The sequence below is a fragment of the Electrona antarctica genome (genome assembly GCF_951216825.1).
Source record: "Electrona antarctica genome assembly, chromosome: 22".
Lineage (NCBI taxonomy): Eukaryota > Metazoa > Chordata > Actinopteri > Myctophiformes > Myctophidae > Electrona > Electrona antarctica.
In genome coordinates, this window is record NC_136805.1 from 11,552,696 (window position 1) to 11,573,188 (window position 20,493).

General features: G+C 43.5%; 1 protein-coding gene across 3 annotated transcripts in view; it reads right to left on the reverse strand.

The window, feature by feature from the left end:
• LOC306915353 (ATP-citrate synthase) overlaps window positions 1-20,493 on the reverse strand; it is a 46,788-nt gene that overhangs the window by 12,272 nt on the left and 14,023 nt on the right. The window contains exons 4-18 of one of the 3 annotated variants that reach the window (XM_079492667.1): window positions 18,172-18,234; window positions 15,856-16,046; window positions 14,804-14,883; window positions 14,096-14,226; window positions 11,591-11,709; window positions 10,872-11,008; window positions 9,815-9,876; window positions 9,380-9,497; window positions 6,484-6,638; window positions 4,785-4,878; window positions 4,500-4,556; window positions 2,544-2,573; window positions 1,229-1,370; window positions 947-1,115; window positions 476-580 (exon numbers count right to left, since the gene is read on the reverse strand). In XM_079492667.1, the coding sequence (XP_079348793.1) occupies window positions 476-580; window positions 947-1,115; window positions 1,229-1,370; window positions 2,544-2,573; window positions 4,500-4,556; window positions 4,785-4,878; window positions 6,484-6,638; window positions 9,380-9,497; window positions 9,815-9,876; window positions 10,872-11,008; window positions 11,591-11,709; window positions 14,096-14,226; window positions 14,804-14,883; window positions 15,856-16,046; window positions 18,172-18,234 (1,653 nt within the window). The remainder of the gene's footprint in view (window positions 1-475; window positions 581-946; window positions 1,116-1,228; window positions 1,371-2,543; window positions 2,574-4,499; window positions 4,557-4,784; window positions 4,879-6,483; window positions 6,639-9,379; window positions 9,498-9,814; window positions 9,877-10,871; window positions 11,009-11,590; window positions 11,710-14,095; window positions 14,227-14,803; window positions 14,884-15,855; window positions 16,047-18,171; window positions 18,235-20,493) is intronic. The other 2 variants (XM_079492668.1, XM_079492669.1) reach the window with 2 other exon arrangements.

Sequence of the window (20,493 nt, forward strand, 5' to 3'; positions counted from 1 at the left end):
GAACTACTCTTGTACTTTTACTCAAGGACATTTTTGAATACCAGACTTTTACTCGTAACAAAGTATTGGCATCAAAATGTATTAAAGCAACACAAGTAGAAAGTACTCATTATGCAGAATGTCCCATTTCAAGTTTAAAAATGTATATACATTTTGGCCATTTGAAAATAAGATAAACACTGACATTTGGTAAACAATAAACACATTTAGGGCTGCAACTATAAAACATTTTTTTTATGCAATTTCTTTTTTATATCAACAAAACGATTAACCACTTGCACAATGTCAAGAAAACAAATGGTTAAAATGGCGATCCACAAGCTCACACCGCTGCAACGTATTGTGAGCTTGCAGATCAACTATTTTTTGAAGGTTTTGAAGCTTTTTGCCAAGAATGGCATGCCTAAAATAGACACCTCTGTTGTGCTATGAAGTGTGTGTGTGGTGTTATACTGTAGGATATAAAGCAGTTTACCGTGGCTGGCCCGATGATGGTGACGCCCTTCTGATCAGCCAACTTGATCATCTTCCTGGTCTGGGCTTCGGGAATTCCCTCAGCTATGATGGCGATGGTGTGGACCTGAAGACACAGATAAGACAGTAAGACAATGAGGGACTAGTATAGCCGATTGCCAGAACTTCGTCCAAATGGGTCCAAGTTTTTAATGTTAGATCCGGAACTGAAGTGAAAAGCTATATCTTTTCAGCCCGTTAAGTAGGAATTGTTAAGGAACCGAATCCTTAAAATCTCCCCCCCCCCCCCCAAAAAAAGGGACGCAACCCTACTACCTAGTAGGTACTGTGTAGTTTTCAGATTCACGGTCACTTCAATGCACTTGTTAGGTACATGGTATACATTAAAAAAAAAAAAGTACACTCGAAAGCTCCAATACAATAAAAACATAAACCTAAAACATGGAACATAATATGCATATGTATCATGTACCTGTGGGTACTGCATGGTTTCCATGGTGCTGTCAAAGGCAGAGCGCAACGAGGCGAAGCTAATAACCACGTCCACCTCGGGGTGCTTCTTCATGGCGTCGGCCATGCTCTTGTAGACCGGGATCAGGATCTCCTTGTGGCCCCAGTAGAACTTCTGCTTATGGTCCCCGCTAAAGGAGACACACAGGGAAGAGGTTTGCACGACAACCAAAAGGGCAAATGGAAAAGTTTTTTTTCCCGACCTCTTGTCTGCTTAGTCGAGGACTTGTTGGTTGGAACCTACGTGAACGGGTACACCATCGCGGCCACCGAGGGTTCGTCACGGGAGCACACGTAGTCGAAGTCCATCATGCCCTGCACCGCGCGCGTCTGCATGCCCCACACGATGGCTTTGGTGTCTCTGCTGAAGAGCGTGGTGGCTTTGGCTGTGGTGGGGGGGCACGACACAGTTCGGCAGATGAGGAAGGAGGAGAAAGCACAAAAAAAAAAAAGAAACGAGAGGAACGGCTTAGTGTCGCAGCAGGAATAAAGGCGGTGACAAGCAGGAGGTGGAGGATTACACAGGATTCACATGGTAGACACATTAAAGCAACAACACTGAGGAAGAGGTGGGTCCCCACACTGTTAAACACATGGAAACCCCACTGGCAGTGGATGGACAGAGCAAGAGACATGTTGACTCCTTAAGGTATATTCAGTGATTTGACTTAATTCAAATATCACTTATTTTCTCTTTTTTTCTGGATAATCCTCCCTACTATAGAGTGTGCTGACCATATAAGGAGTTCCTCCCTGTCCCCAGTGAGCCCCTGGGGTCAAAAAACCCTAGTTTCAGTTTTGGTGGCGGGTGGCAAAACCGTCATCCAATCAGGATGAGTGGGGCCTTCCTCCAATCATGATCGAGTGGGGGCGGGCCTTGGTGCACATGCTGTTGGCCTGTTGCACTTCCCCCCCACTGTAGAGCGTGCATGTGCACATTTTGTTACCGGGGCGGACTGGGTGGTTTTCCACATCACCCAAATCACTGAATGCTCCTTTAAACGTAAACATTAGTATATTACAATGTGCTTTCTGAGTAACTCATTTATTTGGATAACAAAGGTAGTTTATCCCTTGGCATTCACTTGCATAGGGATTTTAATCTAAGTGACTTCTCCCAGCCCTGTGTTCCTAAAGATCAGATCTGTGTTCTCAATATCAGAAGCCAATGTCAAAGCTGACACCTAAACTATGGGAAGCACCTTAGAGTTTAAAAGATTAGACAGTTAACTACATTCCAAAGCAGTGCGTTGCAGGCATCACACCAAGCAGAATGATAAAGAACAGTGATTGTACAAACATGTCCTTTAAGCAGCATTAGAACCACCCAAGTGGCTGGATGATTGCAATTCTTTGAGACACACATCACACAAATCAGCGAATGTCTTGGAAGATGAAAACACTGCATAGCGTTTGATCGTACAGTGAAATCTTTCTGTCCCAGGCAAGTTTTAATCGTTTTACCCCCACCAGAGCTCTGTGCAGGTGAGTCACATCAAAGCAGCAGACACAAACAAAGGGAGAGGGGAGCAGAGCAGGTCCATCACACCCTTCCCTACCTCCACTGTGGCCTGCCGACGTTTGTGCTTCTGCGACCCCGCAGGATGGAAACACAAACATGACAAAAGAATAGTCAAACACAAAGGCAAAAAAAAAAAGAAAAAACAGACTTTAATGTATTCATTGATCCGTGTGCGATCTAATACAGTCTGCCAACAATACATAAGTTCACTGGAAGCAAATAAAAATGTATTAAGCAACCTTATATGCATAAGCGTTTATCAGTGCAATATGGAATATGAATTCCACAACAATGGCAAAAGCAATGGCAGCATTCTTAACTCTATGTCTAGCGGACTAACCAAAGCAGTAGTAACATTATCCGTTATCTGTACTATTAGATACACTTTTAGATAGAGCATTGAATTCAGGTCTATGGTGTACTGAGAATGATGTACTGAGATCGTGATAATTTATGAAATATTGTATACACAGCATGTCATGAAACCATCAGAGCAATCCTCAATTCATTGACAACAGAAAAACTATCGTTAGCAACCTTCATGTCACGGTTTAAACCAATGAGCCTGACCACAAGGGAATCAAGGAGATGGCACCCCTGTACCTTCACTAGATGACCCACTCCCACACCCTACCACTTCATCAGCTTCCCTATGACATCCTGGCCAACGCTGCACACATCCTAGTCTCTTCTCTTCCCTATGACACCCTCCTGGCTCAGTCAGCACTGCAGATTCATTACCCATTTTCCACTGCAGTCTGGGGGAAAAAAAAAACCTCACCTCTTCAGACTCCACCTCATCCCCTAGCACTACTCACTCCTTGTATGCTACGTTATGCATCTTGTTACTTATTCACTTGTGTTTTATAGATGGCAACAACGGTATGCCTAAGAATGTTATTTAGATAGCATGTCGCTTAGACAGATGCTTGGTTTGATGTTTACCTAGTATCTTTGAAGCACCAATTTCTTTTCTTTGCAGTCTACTTATGCAACCATTTAAACCTTCTGTTATTTGACTGGGCTTCATGCCATTTAATCTGTTGACTGGGCTCCATGCCATTTACTCTGTCTGATCTTGCACATGAAGACAGAGTAATGTAGTTGCTCTGGACAAGAGCATCCTAATGAAATAAAATGGAAACATAAAAACCATAATGCGACAAACGGCTACAGTTGACAACCATGTCACGTCTCTGATATTAAAAGGTTATGACATGAAGGCTGTTGACAATGATTTTTTCCAGTGTACTTTCCTTTTTCAACCAGGTACGTTTCCTTCAAGCCGTTATGATAAACAGCGACAATTCTTTTAGTGTAGAGCTTGACATACAGTATTGTCAACCACCTCAGTGCAGCTGTCTAATACAACAGGGCTCAATCTAGGTGAGCCTTAAAGGATTTTGACATCTCAATCACACAAACATCTTAAGTAAACCTCTAAATGTGCAATCATCTCAATTCGTCAGATTTTAAATGTAAGGTTATGATCTGACAATAACATGGTAAAGTTTGCATTTAACCACCGTGTGGGCATTCTACACTGAAAGAAGAGATTTCTCAAGGACAATATGAACCTGGTTGAATTCTTTTTTACAAATTGGTACTGGTAAGATGATGCAGAGATGCAAATTTTGCAAGCTTCCCTGCAACACACACACACACACACACACACACACACACACACACACACACACACACACACACACACACACACACACACACACACACACACACACACACACACACACACACACACACACACACACACACACACACACACACACACACACACACACACACACACACACACACACACAGTGAACAAAAATGTAAGCAAATGGACCCGTACAGGTCCATTTGCTTAGAACACTCATTTGACTGTGTAGCTCATATGGGGGCAGTGAGGAAGGGCAAAGCAAATCAGGACAACAGGGGTGAAGGCACAGGGATCTACAGTGGCGGTGTGACCACAACACACCCTCCGACTTACCTGCCCAGTTCCCTGTGACCACATTCTTCAGGGGCCACAGTATAGAATGTAGAGAATCTTTGGAGGTGTGAGAAAAATAAATGAATACATGAATAAATAAATAAAAACGAGTCGGGAGGAGGGGGTGCAAGTGCATAGCGAAATGAGGGCAGGAGGGAGTGGGGGGGCAGAGAGAGAGCAGCGACAGAAACGACAGGAGGAGGGAGGTAAAGAAAGAATACGAGGAGAAGGACAACAGGAAGGAAAGGATGAGCAGAGAGTGATGGAGGAGGCAGAGATGTTTACCTGGCGGGACGCCTGCTTTACACTTCTTGGGCGGAGTGACGTCATTGGCTGCTCTAGGTTCAGAAAACGATGCCGTTCTGGTAGGAGCAGGAGTCTGAGAGAGAGGATGAGAGGGAGAGAGAAACAGTTTTATCAACTACATGTTCAAGAGTTGTACCTGTAAAATACAGTAGCTACCATATATCACGTTTTTTACCCTGAACTAATGAACCTTTTAGCTCATTTAACTAAATACATTTTTGAGTGGTGCAACCACTCCAAGGAACAGCAATGTCCGTGTTCACCTACCTATGTGACTCGTGTTAACCTATGTGACTCGTGTTAATGTGTGTGACTCGTGTGACTCATGAGTACCAGTAGGGGCGCTGTTGTGGCAGAAACAGAGAGATGCACTGTTGCCTGCTAATGAGAGAGAGAGAGAGAGAGAGAGAGGGTGGGGGTGGGGGGGTGGGGGGGGATTTGCACCACTCAGTTCACACGGGTGTGATTTTTACCTTACTTCTAGCATCCCCATCTGATCGGTTCTGGGGTTATACAGCATAAGACAGACAAAAGCAACAGCCTTTATCATTTGAGAATGTGTCATGTGTCCAGCACGTGTTATTAATGGCAAAAATAGAAAACATATGTCAACGTGATCTACTGTAATATGAAGGGAGCACAGGATGTTCTGGAACACTGTTCTCATTAGGGCTATCACAATTGGCTAAAAATCACACCCGTGTGAAATGAGTGGTGCATCTCCGTGTGGGCGTCCCCGGAAGATCCAAACCCCCAGGAACACACTCAGGGGGCCAGCCCAGTTCCGGCAAATTACAGTGTGGGGGGTCCCTCTACTGTCACACCCAAAATCATCATATATACAGTTTGATTGATTGATTGATTGAAGAATTTATTAACAGTTTGCAGAATTACAGTACATTTCAAGCACAAACTCAATACAAAGGCTGTTAACTGTGAGTGGACGACCCAATTAAGCATTACACTTGTTTCCAACAGGGTCCACCATGTTCAAATCATCAAAACATTTAGAGACGTACAAATAGACACTTCTATAGACAGAACAGGAAATCATCAAAAAAGAATTCATCAAAAAGGAGGTAAAAAGGGAAAAGAAATATATACAGTGAGGGGAAAAAAGGGGGGGGCGGGGGGGGGATTCAGATTTTACGGGGGCCAGTTTCGAATTGCAGCCATCCGTAGGTGCCCTTTGAGAGCGGTTTTGAAGGAGTCAAGGGATTCGCATGTCTTAATGACAGTTGGTAGGGCGTTCCACATTTTGGTGGCATAGGAGCGAAAAGAATTTAGTCCCTTGTTTGTGCCGAATCTGGGTTGTACATGGTTCGTTGCACTCCCTCTGGTGTTGTGGGTGTGGACTTCGTTAACATTAAGGAAGTATCTAGTTAATATGCGTGTGTGTGTGTTTTGGCTACATCAAGCTACTTCAGCTACATCCGGGATAGCGCCTGGTCCGTCGCTAAATGTGCTCCGCTGCTATAAATCGCTGGGCGCTCTGATTTAATGGATTAAATAACCCCGGGCGTTTGGTGTGTTAATGTAACTCAAGTGTGCAAATGCAAATTTGCACAAAGGATTTTACTGTGAAAGTGGTAAGGCCCGTGAAATTGTGTGGTCAGTCACAGTATTTGAATACACCATTCAGGTACATTATTTGAAGACACCGTAGCATTTACATTACCATAGCATTGTTACTGGCGTTCAGGAGGAAGTTAGCGGTGTGTGAGTCCATGGGGGGCTGGTTAGGTATGGGCCTGTGGCCCATGGCCATGCCCACGATGGCCGTCATGTGGGTTTCCGTACCGAACACGTGGATAGGGATGCCCGTGGTTTTTCCTGCAGAGTGGGAAGAACGATCAGTGAGAAAGCGACCTCATAGACACGGTATATAAATGTGGGTAATCAGAAAGGGCCTTTCTGTGTGGAGTTTGCATGTTCTCCCCGTGTCCCCTAGGGTAGGTACCCTCACAAAAACATGCAGTAATCCTGGTCTCTAAACTACCTCCCCCTGGCCAGCCAGGGCACCTGATGGGGGGGAAAGGAACTGGTCAAAATAACGTGTTCCTTCCACACGCTACGTCCGGCCAGGGAAATTCCCCCCTGTCAGGTGAAAAGAAGCAGCTTGGACTCATGCATAGAAGGAGGCATGAGGTCAGTCCGCTGCCCCCCCAGGTTGGCAGAGGAAGTGTAGCGCCCAGGATTACATTAGATAATTGGCACTGGGTGAAAAAAACTGGGTTGCAAAATCGTGGGATAAAAATTATAAAAAAAATAAAAATAAAATAAATGTGGGTAATCGCATCAGCACGTTTCTATCATTAGAGATATGAGTCAACGCAGCTGACATAATGGCATGGGCAAGCCATGCTTCCCAATGCATGTATTCCCCAATCCCCCCGTACAGGTATATCCATTTACTAATAAAACCATCATAATATAACCAACAAAATAAAACCGCAGCGAGTTATAAGATATTGGTTGAATTAAAAATACCATAACACCTTATCCTATGTAGACAGTAATGGTTAACCCATTCTGACCTGAGATCAGATTCTAAAAATGTCTTCTACATCCTGACAGTTTTCTGAAAAAGCTGTTTCGTTCTTCGATTTTTCAAAAATAGCAGACCTACAAGTAGATCTGCTATTTTTCAATAGCTAAAGCATAACATAATGCTAACACCAAAAGGGGTTCCCGTCCAAAATGGGTTAATACAACAGAAAGGTTTTTGTCTCAGGTACTGTACTTCTAGGAAGTTTCCACCCCTGCCAAATATGGTGGCAAAAAAAAGGTATGATCCAGTGGCCTCTATGAGACGTCTATACGTCAACATCCTCAACGTAACTAGGAAAACAAAACAGTCTGCTGTATGGTTCACATTGTTGAAATGCACTGAATTCCAAAATGAACTGAATTCCAAAATGAACATTGTAGGAATGAAAGAAGCATTGTGAAGTCATACTGTATGTACTACTTAGCCATCATCAACATCTTGAAACAAAGTCATGTAACTAAGCAACGGTACTTGAAAAACGTTAACCGATGGCCCACGTCTCTATTCAAACCTTGCTAATGAAGTTTAGCTCTGCCCTGGCAATCATACAGCTGTAAAACTAACTAATTTAGAAATTTTAACCTCTACACTAGAAGTGACTCAACCTCCAGTCACTCAACCCATTCAAATTACATTATAACTAGAAAAAGTGCCCCTCGGGGCACAGGTCTCCACCAGGGCAGGTCAGGCTGTGGCCTCCTGGTGGCGCTATAATAGGCCAAAGTGAAAAGGGTGCCATTTCTTCATACGCCTTTGATGGCAATTGGATGATTTGAGGCATTTTGTTCCAAAAATGTGTTTTGCAAAAATCAACCTGTTGGTGGCGCTATAACAGGCCAATGTGAAAAGGGTGGGATATATTCCTCAGCCTAGTAAGAAAATGTGAGAAAGATTTCACGTAAATTGCATGCTGCGTTCATGATTTGAGGCTTTTGTTCAAAACGGGGCAATCTTGCAAACTGTGAAAGCCAATTATAGGCAATTAGGATGGAATATGAAATATCGGACAGATCCGACTTGAGCACATGACCATAGAGATACTGTGTAACGATTTGTGAGATTTTTGGACAGAATCTGGAGGAGTAATATCAAAAAATGTGTTTTACAAAAGTCGGCCTCCTGGTGGCGCTATAAAAGGCAGATGCGGCAAATGCAGGTCAAAGGTTTATCCTTGGCCTCTAGGGAGTGTGCATGGAACGTTTCACGCAGATCGGTGCAGTTTTAGGTAAAAAATGTGAAAAGCTGCCTCATGGTGGCACTATAACAGGCCGTTCTGGAAAATGTGGGGCAGAGGTTCATCGTTGGCATCCAGGGAGTGTGCGCAAAGTTTGGCATCGACCAGGTTAACGGTGCCGGAGATTAGCTGTTCACGGACGGAAGGACGGACACACACACACACACACACACACACACACACACACACACACACACACACACACACACACACACACACACACACACACACACACACACACACACACACACACACACACACACACACACACACACACACACACACACACACACACACACACACACACACACACACACACACACACACACACACACACACACACACACACACACACACACACACACACACACACACACACACACACACACACACACACACACACACACACACACACACACACACACACACACACACACACACACACACACACACACACACACACACACACACACACACACACACACACACACACACACACACACACACACACACACACGGAGTGCAAAACATACTCTCTCCCCATGCCTTCGGCCTGGTGGAGACAAAAACGCCAGAGGGTTAAACCCTGTATACTTAAACGGGGTCGTCGGGAGTCTACTTGACCTCCTTTTCCCGCCTTATAGCCAATTCCTTTCAGAGAAAATGGCCCATCTTCGAGCTCAAGTTTGTACATCGGCCTGCAATTTTCTACCAACATTAAAGTGGAGTGGGCCTTCTTCCATCACTCCCCTGTTCTGTGACAGGGCGTTGGAGCCCAGGACTACTCACCCACTTCCCCCATCACCCTGAGACCCTCCTGGTAGTTTGGTCCACCGCGCCGGACAAAGATGGTGACCTCGTGCTCTTTTAGAGGGCCCTGGTAGTCTTTGATGGCCCTGACGATTCCCTACATACACAGACAGGACATCATTTATGTGGGAGAGGGAGACATATCGCTTTGCAGGCATGTGTGCAGTGACTTGGCATAATTTCCTTCCTAAAAATAGAATAGAAGATATTTGCGGCATCAATTTCGTGTTGGCTATGTTGGTTATCTAATTAGGAACAGTTGTCTTTTATAATGAAGATTTGTTTCCTTTAAAAAGGGGAATACATAACACCAAAAAGTAAAATAAACAAACATCGGTATCTGACAAATTGTCAGGAATATACATGCATATTCATTGTCATTATTACAGTATTAATATTGTCATTATTTCTCACCTTAAACGTTGCTGCTACGTTGGTGAAGTTTGCTATGCTTCCACCGATGATCAGTACCTTACCTGTGGGGTGAGAGGGGCAGAGAGAGAAAGGTTGGCTTGGTGAGAGGAAGTCCACAGCCAGTGTATTGCCACACCATAGTACAATACATTACAGAGGCCCCTTTTCCACCGGTTGGTTCCCAATGGGAACCAGTTCAGTTCTTTTTGTTTCTTAGTCCATGAGCCAGAGCTCCAAAATTGGAACGTTAATTATGAATTGAGTGGGCAAAATCACACCTATACTAGATTGTGGTCACCATGAAACTTCCCCAATTGAGTACTTACACGAAGACAATTATTTATTTTATTACAAATTTTTAAATATGCAAATGAGGCATTATGTAGGAAAATATGCAAAATAATCGAAAATATGAAAAAGCTACTACTGTGGAAGGGTCATCATGTATTAATCCTATAAACAAATATAATTCTAGTTTTTCCCACCAATTTTGGAGCTCTGGCTCCAAAACTGAACCGGTTCCCATTGGGAACCAACCGGTGGAAAGGAGGTCAGCGTGTGGACACTTCGAGAAGCATCTATGATATATTGTTGGCGAGGAGAGTAGGCCACTCTAAGGGAATTCAATAGACTACTGAGAGAAGGGACCAGTCCAATGATCCAGGGCCTGTCTACACATACAAGTCGCTACTCCCTACGGAATGGGAGGACACTCACACAACCTGTGAGTCACACAAAAAGGCACCAGATGTCGTTCCACCCGAGAGCGTACAAGCTTTATCAGAAGTAATAGAAACTTTTTTAGTGTTGCATTTGTATTAGTTTTTTTTATAGAGCGATCCTCTTGTGTCTCTTGTCCCTCTTGTAAGAAACATCATAATTCATACTGTTATGCAATGATGTTTTCAAATAAACTTGAACTTATTATATGTACTATAAATGTATTTACAAGGGAATATAGCATTATGAGCTGTGACTTTTCAGCAGACACACAGTCTATGGTTACGTTTTCCCTCACATGCTGAAACAAGATATCCATCTATATATCGATGCCCACCTTCTGCGTGCTTCTCGCGGGTCATGAGGGAGAGGATGGTCTTGGCGTAGTCATAGGTCTGCTGCTCGCTGGGTGCTCCAGAGTATTCTCCGTAGTTGGCCAGCTCATCCACCCCGCCCAGGTCACAGATGGTGTCACTGAGGGGGAAAAAACAAATATCTCAATATCCATATAGGGATGATAATTCCCAAATCCCTCTGGCACCCACCTGCAATGCTCTGGCACCTCACCAGGTGGGCACACCTCACACTTGAAACCCTGCCTCTCAACACTTCTTTTTTTTTTTACACTGCTGCTAAAAGATAGACTACAACCAACATTTATTTATCACATTTATTTTATCCTCATTTTGTTATCATTATTCCTGCTATTGCATTAGGTTAGCACAGTTCTGCAGAACATTCCACTGCTTGAAGTGACAACAAAACCTTCTTGTTGCCTGATCAGTGTTAGCCTGGCCCAGCCAGCGTGCTTTCTAGGTATAGAGGAGCGGGTAGCGCATGGAGCAAGCGCTGTATAATATTGGTTCACCGATCTGAGCGCCGGCCCCCTGCCCCCCTCCGCGGTAGAAAACAGCAGAGAAAACCGACGCTCCTCTGCACTGTAGTTCACTCTCACTCCTAGACCAGGAAATGTCTGGTTCCCCCAGGCGTTCATTTTTGAGCCGAATGCAAACAAATCTAAAAGCCTGGGTACCGAGGCTAGATCACTCTGCCTACCTGTAGACCACTGAGGCTCCGCCTCCAGCCACCATGGTCCAGATTCTTCCCCGAGGGTTCAGCAGGGTCAGCTTCAGGCTGGCACCGCTCTTAGCATCCAGGTCAGCGATGTAGGCCTCCTAAAACGGAACAATACAAACAGGTTTACACAGATTTACACTCCAGGGGACGCATGTGAAAAAACAAACAGAAAAACCAACTGTTTGTTTTAGCATCTGCTGCGCAAAAAACGGTTTACGTCATGTTACACAAACAAAACCAGATTACATCATGGTATACTACAAAACAGGTGGACAAAGCCTGCGTGCTTCATAATCTTACAATGTTGTTATGATGACCAAAGTGGTGGATTGTCTTCCATGGCAATTACCAACAAAACAAACAAACCACTGTACATTTGCAAGAAATAAATATTATATACATAAACGCTGCGTGTACGTGTCAACTGTCAAACATGACAGAGGAAGCAATCAATCCACAATAGGATGGACACACCGGTATTTCTTTTGCTGGAAATCCAATATGGCCGCCACAATATTAGCCCCCATTAGCCTATACAGTATATAATGGGGGTGAATAGGGCACGTTTTTTTAACTGAGTGATATTTCCACGAAACTTCACAGGTTGATCAATGATATGAATACAAACATTTTTTGTATTGCAAGTTTCCATGACATCCAATAAGTCCGCCAAAATACTAGCACCCAGAAAATGGGTTTGGCTGTAAATTCTTAACCAGGTGAGCTAGAAATACAAACTCATGGTTTCTGACAATTGCATCTTCGGAAATTGAGGAATCTCTGTTTAAGAGTTCACTGAAGTGCTCTGCCCAGCATGCTAGGATGTAATTTGTGTCAGTGAGCAGGACAAGCCAAGCTTTTGCTTGGCTTGTTGGTGCTGCAAGCCTTATCATCAAGATGTTGTTTGTGGGCTTCATGGAGTCTGTTGATGCGGATGTTGATCTCGTGCAGTGCTTCCGTAATGTTTTCTTCTAGCGCAGTAGCAATTTGTGAATAGCAATGTTTTACATGCAGCCTATTTGCATCCATCATTACTCCTCTACTTCTCATAGATTCTTTCCACCTGGCCTTAGAACCAGGCAGGGCAGCACAACAAAGGTGAATATGAAGACCGTATAGGCAACCTCTTCACTCCCATCCACAGACTGCACTTTATGTCCTGTTATTCGCATTGATTCTTTGTGAATTTTGATTGCCCTAAAGCTGAAGTTGTTGGCAAGTTGATTTTATGTGAAATCATTCCTACAACTCTACATAGGATCTGACAGGAAATGTAATGTCTCTTTTCTTTTTCACGTTTGCAGCCATATTGACAATATGCAAGCTCAAGGATATATGTCCCTTCTGGGCCATAAATCTTAGCCAATGGATTAATATTGCTTGTGTTTGCCAAAACAGTCAACAATCATGGTAGAAATCATGGAAAAGCACAATTTCGGGTAGCCACCATCTTGTAAATATGCACAAAAATAGGTATTCCATTGAGTCTTTCATGGTCAGAAACCATGAAATAAACACCAAGTTTGCATTTCTAGCTCATCTGGTTCAGAAGTTAGAGCCAAACCTATTCTGAGTGCTAATATCATGGCGGCCGTATTGTGGCGGCCATATTGGATTTCGTGGAAACTTGCAATACAAAAAATGTTCGTATATATATATATATAATTGATCAACCTGTGACGTTTCGTGGAAATATCCCTCAGTTTAAAATTTTGCCCTATTCACCCCCCATTATAACTAATAGAGGGTATGCGCATGCTTAAAGTGAATGGCACATAGAGTGGCAAATCGAGTGGCAAAGCAACAGGCAAAGTGAGTTTAATTGTTTAATGCAATCAGATAGGACTTTTCTGTTTGGGCTGTCAAGGCCAGAAAGTCGTTTTTTGCCACTCAGTAGGCATTCCTGCATAACTTCCGGGTTTGATGATGATGTCACGCGCATACTCTCTATAGGGGCTAATATTGGGGCGGCCATATTGGATTTCCAGCTAAAAATTGACCCGGTTGTCCATATAGGTTGTGATCCTACGGGGTCATAGATATTATTTCTGGTGGACAACCTTTGAGGTCATGGCAAATGCAGGTCAACCCCCTTTGCCCCCTGGGTACAAAGGCCGTTTCATGGCATCCATATCAATAAGCTCCATTGGGTGTGCCTGAGCAAAGTAGATAACTGAATATGAAGAGTGTAGATGCACTTAATTTTAATTAATCTATGGTTGCAACATTTTATCCTTTTCACTGCCAGAAAGTAAAAGAAAACCCAGCTACTCTACCAACATTGTATCTTACACAAATTATTGCCTACATTAAGAGACTAAAACTACATACAGCCAAGTGGTTAGGACCACATCAAGCAGCAACAACTCCTGGGCCAGGTGGACTATTTGCTGCATGTCCGTGCCCGCTTAGCATCCAACTACACTATCACTATCCATAAAATATCATCACTAAAATACTAAAACTAAAGTCGACACATCTTACCTCTGGGTAAGCCTCCCTGCCAAAGGGTGGAGGGAAGTCCACATCTCCCCACTTTGCCTTGCAGATGTAATCTGCTGTAGCATCAATCTTAGCTGCCATGTCCAGAACATACACGCCTTCTTGGGTGACCACTGGTGACAGACAGGAAGAAAGTGCCATTACTCACTGAACACAACAAAAACAACGCCAAAGATTGTACAAACTGTACATCCTCGAGTTAAATGAATTGTAAGGATTTCACGGCGTATCTACATGACATCTTTGCTTGAGCATTACATCATGCGATCTAATTTAGTCAAAACAAACGGAAGCAAATTACTTGGGATGGTACAAACCAGTCACTCACTTTCCCCAAAGAGATCTATAAATCAATAACGGTCTCTTATCTTAGCTTCTAAAACTGGAGAGCTTATCTACAGTTTTACTTGTTTATGCAAAGCAAACAGTCACTTTTAGTTTAACCACATGAACCCTAGCATTTGGTGAAATGCAATCTACAAGCTCACAACACATCATGTTGCAACACATTGTGAGATCCTAGATCGCCTATTTTCGCTATTTGACATACTAATAATGAAGTATACAAGTGATAAACTGTGTAAATATGGAGCCTTACAGATAAATGTTTACACTGGACTGAACAACATTAGGTTAACTGTGTAGGGATACACACACGCACACACACACACACACACGCGGAGGACGTACCCAGTGGGTTGATCTCTAGGTAGGTGAAGTAAAGGTCCTCGTACAGGTTGAACAGACCTACGATGAAACTGGCCAGGATTCTACAAGGAGACGAGATTAAAAACATGAATTATAGATAGGATGACAGATCATTATCTACCGTACAGAGTCAAGCCAAACATTGCATTTAATTAGGAGGATGTGGGTCAATGGGTAGACATATCTGGTGTCTCCCTGGAAACCAAACAAAAATAATTGATGATTGCGCAAGAAATGATGTTGCTACATGTTTAGCAACAACTAATGAGACACAGAGGTAACTCCCGGATTTCAAATGGTATAACATATACGTCACAACATGTCTAACAGGTCCAAATGGGTACATTTAAACCTAATGAGTCATTTCTGTTCTGATGTCATCAAAGAGGGCAATGCTGTGTACCATCAAAGATTAGAATTTAGTGAAGATATTCACACACACAATTATTTTCTATCGTGTCTCTCCATTGGTCAATGAGCATGAAAATGTCTTCATTAGTGGAGCTAACTGTGTCATAGCATTTTCAGAGGAGGCAAAGACAGCTAAAGAAAGGAGGGAGTCGAGGGACCCGAGAGATACAATCTGTGGAAGAACAGAATGCAGAGGAACACAAAACGCTCAAGGTCATTCTTTCAAGAAATTCACAGGAGCTGCCAGGCTGCTAAAACCGCGGTTAAAAAAAGGGGGTAGAAGTTCAGTTCATGTGTATTATTTCCTATGCCCAGCTTTCCGGGTTTGTGTGAACACAAAGTAAACATCGGCTTGTGATTGGCTGATCACCACATAGCGATGATTTGATTGGCTGAGCATATTGAAGATAAAAATGAGGGCAGAAAAGTGAAGACGCCAAAATTGATTGGCCGGAATGACATTTGTGATGATTTTGATTGGCTGAGCACTGAATGTGATGTATGATGATAAGAGTGCCTCTCACTTCACACGTTCTATTAAACGTTCTCAAACTTAGAAACGATTATGCAGTCCTTTTAAAACTTTAAATAGACATTTTGCAGACATGCGTGTGTTAACGTACTCTTTCTTCTCCTCTGGGACGTGAACCAGGAGGTGCTGTGAGACTTGGTCTTCAGTCAACTTCTCATCCACAGCCACCAGGAAGCGCTGGGCCTTGGCATCCACGTCGCCCACCTCCACCCCGCCTTCGTGGTGGAAGAGCACGTGGTCTCCCTCACGAGTGGAGTAGATACACACGTAGAACTCTTCTTCCTGTGAGGGTTCAGAGAGGAGATAAGACACAGCTATAGGACTGATGCATGCTGGGAGCAAGTAAAGTACAACACAGTGGTCCTCTGGGATCTGACCATGACCCTTAGTTGTGCTGGTTTTCTATAGCAGGGGTTCTCAACCCGTGGGTCGCGACCCCTCGGGGGGGGGGGTCGCCAAATTATTTTAGGGGGTCCCCAAATTTTCCAAAAAAATTAAAAAATAAAATATTTTCACGATTTTTCAAAAATAGCAGACCTACAAGCTCGTAGCGCGCCACTCGGTGGCGCGCTATGAGCTTGTAGATCTGCTATTTTTCAATAGCTAAATTATAACAATGCTTAAAACACCAAAAGGGGTTCCCACCCAAAATGGTTTAAGGTTATTGTAGCAGTCAATTTATATTGGGGGTCGGGAGGGGGGCGGGGCGGGGGTCCCGAGACATTGCCAAAGCATTTCCGGGGGTCCCCGGCCAAAAACGTTGAGAACCCCTGTTCTATAGTACCAGTAATTCCAGGTGAATGCAATGGGCTCCATGCATACATGCCATTTTGGAAAGAACTTCCCCACTACCGATGATACTAATGACCAGGTCAAACAGCTGGTCAAACAGCGTCAGGGTGCTGCCTGTTGGCTCACTGTAAACACTCTGCTACACCAGTGGGCCTCAAAGGCTCCTTTTCAACCGGTTGGGAACCGGTTCAGTTCAGAACCAATTCTTAGTCCATGAGCCAGAGATCCAAAGTTGTAACGTTAATTATGAATTGAGTGGGCAAAACCATACCTATATTAAAATTGTTTATAGGATCAATATAAGTAAATATATATGATAACCCTTCCACAGTAGTACACATAGAATGCCTAATTTGCATTTTTAAATGTACAATTTCAGAAGATTTGTAATACAATAATATTGTTGATTACTTACACGAAGACAATGATTTAATTATAGTTTTACCTATCACATATGTATCACTGTGACAATAACAAAGTGTGATAAATATGAAAAAGCTACTACTGTGGAGAAGGGTCATCATGTATTAAATTACTTATATTGACCCTATAAACAATGTAATATAGGTATGGTTTTGCATTCATAATTAACATTCCAATTTTGGAGCTCTGGCTCATGGACGAAGAATTGGTTCTGAACTGAACCCAACCGGTGGAAAAGGGGTCATAGTGTCCTTGAGTGGGTTCCAAATGGGCCTGTAAATCTGAAAGTTATGGGGGTCCTTGACATTTGAGAACGTTGAGAACCACAGTACACTAAATGGAACAAAGGAAGAAGGAAAGCGGAAGCGGCCCATAAGTAGGAAGAGTTATTGTGTGCATAGAGCCTAAGAGATTAACCTGGTAGGATACAAAACCATTATGGCATCTACAATAGCACTAATACCAGGGGAATTCCACAAGAACCAGAGTTGAGAAGCACAAATGTCCAGTTAAGAACATACCTGGTGCGTTTCATTCTTCTTACGGTCTTTTCACACAGGGGTGACACTACATTCTTGAATCCATAGGGTTGCAATATGCATGTGTAATCGTGTATAGATAATAAGTTCAGTTCAACATGCATGAGATGAAAAGGAATGCTAGTTTCTCAGGATTGTTCCCACTCGTCACTCTGCCTGTCAGATGGCCCATGCCTCCCTCCCTTTTTGATTGATTGAAATATTTATTAACAGTTTGCAGAATCACAGCCTCTCACTGAAAATGTATTACTAGGCAATCAATCACTTCCCATGTGAAGAGACCTTTACTGCGATTTCTGCTCCGACACAGCTAGGGGTTTCCCACCAGGGATCAATAAAAGGTATTATCTAATCTCGTCTCCTGCTCACTGCGTTCCTCCTTCCCGATGGATCAACAAATGATGCGTCATAGAGGTGGTGTGACACCAATCACATCCAGCTCCTCCACTCCTGTATTGATCAAGTAGAAACCCTGAGCATGGTGCCAACCTCACAACATACAAACTTAGTTGTCACACCTTGAACAGATTATGAAACTGTGTGCGTGTCTGCATGTTCTGGTGTTGCAATGAACAAACACCTGCCAATAAATAACCCAAAACACACATGCATAAAACAAACGACACAGGGCGGGGATCCAGGACATGTGTTACCTGTGCATGTGGCACGAACGGCTCGATAAGGAAGTTCTTCAGCACACCCTTGGCCTTTGCCACCTGGGAAGACAAAACAGTTTGAGTCAAGTGTTTATCTAAGCTTGTTCAGTCAGACAACCCTTGGACTGAAGTCAATATATTTATTGAGCATGAATATAATATGAGCAATACATAGATATCTGTAAGCATTTTTTGGCATCAAGGTTCAGTCTCAATTCTTGAATTCCCTGTAAGCATGGACATATGTATAATAGGGGTCAGTGGCGTATCCAGGAATTACGTTTTGGCCAGGCAAGATATGTTAATTGTCGTCTCCCCGCGCACAATCGTAGGTTTTCAAAGAGATATACCTGCCAGACGAGTGGGATACAAAGGCTGAAAGGCATGCATTTACATTCCAATGGGTGATTGAGGGTCGCGCTCTACCGCAACGGCCAATCAGCTGTCCATTAATAGTTCTCGTGTCTTGTATTTGTCCTCTTTTTGAGTGGTGTAAACCACTCCTACAACTGGCTTTTGTGTGCATAAAAAAATGACCATGGTTGCTATGTTCAAAATAATTTCTGACGTAATTAAATCACACCCGGGTGAACTGGATGATAGTCTAAACCAAAAACTGTCTAAACTAAGTACTGCACGCATAATAAATATATGATCTGCCAAATGGATATTACAGGGAACGGAAGAGCAAAAAAAAACAGAGCCCATGGGGCCTAGTGGTCCAGGCGCATGCCACATCCAATACTTTGTTAGACTCGATGCGAATGGGCGCAGAAGTTGAGCCATTCTGCATATTTAATTTGCTGCGTTTGCCTTCACACTGCGCTGTCATCCGCAGTAATTGGAAAAGTAGCAGGGACCTTTATCAATGTGTTCAATTCATAAACTACACAGCGAAATTCATGGTGTTAAAATTATACTCATAACGAAAATACATTGCATGGATGCACCTGGGACATATCCTCAGTGATGTATCCCAAGGTCATCGGGTTTCGAGTCTCGCGAACATCATACCCCCAACACCGTTTTTTGGGTTTCCTCCTCACGGAGGATGCAGGCTGGGGCGCCAACCCATACTGCTCCCGGGGTGCCGTCTACATTCCGGCTGTCACGCGCCTCTCCGGTCATGAATTATACTGGTAATTATAGTCAAATTTGGGTAAAGTGCATGTGTCGTCGTGCCCTGGACCTCTCCCTCTACGCACGCACTGTTCTTTTGGGCATGGAGGCACAGCGCTGAGCACAGACAGCAGCACAAAATGTTTATCGAGATGAAGAAAGTCCCTACTCGCCACACAGTGACAGTACTCCATGCGCACAGACAGAATATTCTTTAGGCTACACTGCAGTGTTTTGATTAATGTACTCGTCCTCATATTTATCAGGGCTTCGGTCTCCTCATTCGACCACGTGGATCCACGGTAACGGGACATCTTTGCACTGCGTAAAATATGCCTTCTCCGTCATCCTCATCATTCACCTGCCACATTGTTTGCTTAATTTCCTTTATTTGCATTCACACCTGCACCGAATCGAAATCAAGTGCGATTGGAAGCGAAGCGAAACCCCCATTTCTGGTCGAAGTAGAATGCGGTTCTTTGATGTGCATTAGAATTCAAATGAGGCTTCACACCTGCCAAACGAAGCGCACTTTCCGACAATGTGCAGCAGGATTCGTTTTAATCGCAGTAAAGCTTTCTGGTGTGAATATGACCAGGCTCTGGCCTGAGTGTGTCGCGTGTTCGAGTCCCGTAACCGTTCATGACGACCTTTGCTGCATGTCTCTCTCTCTTTCCTGTCCACCTTCACTGTAACTATCAATAAAAAAGGCACAAAGCCAAAAACAAATCTAAAAAAAAAAAAAAAAAAAGAAAGGCCAGAGGTGGATGCCGGGGGAGGTCTTTCAAACCGGCAAAACCGTCGGCTCACACAATCTTCAAATGCTTCCTCCATACAGTCTGTAACGACTTCAAAGACGAAACAGAAGGGGGAGGGGACGTTCTAATGTAAATCACATTAGTTGAAGTCTATATAGATTGCTGCTTTGCAGGAATTACGATTCCAAAACACATTTGAAAGACATTAGTTACAGACTATGCACATTAGCCTTCAGAGATTGTGGAATAGGTGCCTGGCTTGAGAGACTACACAAACTTCATAATGCAGCACAGCACAGCAGACAGTACAGCAGACAGCAGCAGAACAGCAGAGCAAGGAATCATTAGGTAAGCAGAGAGGTGTAATCAGTCCGTCGTGACTCGTGAGTCTTCTGCTGCTGGGGATACACAATAAATAAGAGATCCTAAAAGGACCAAGTGA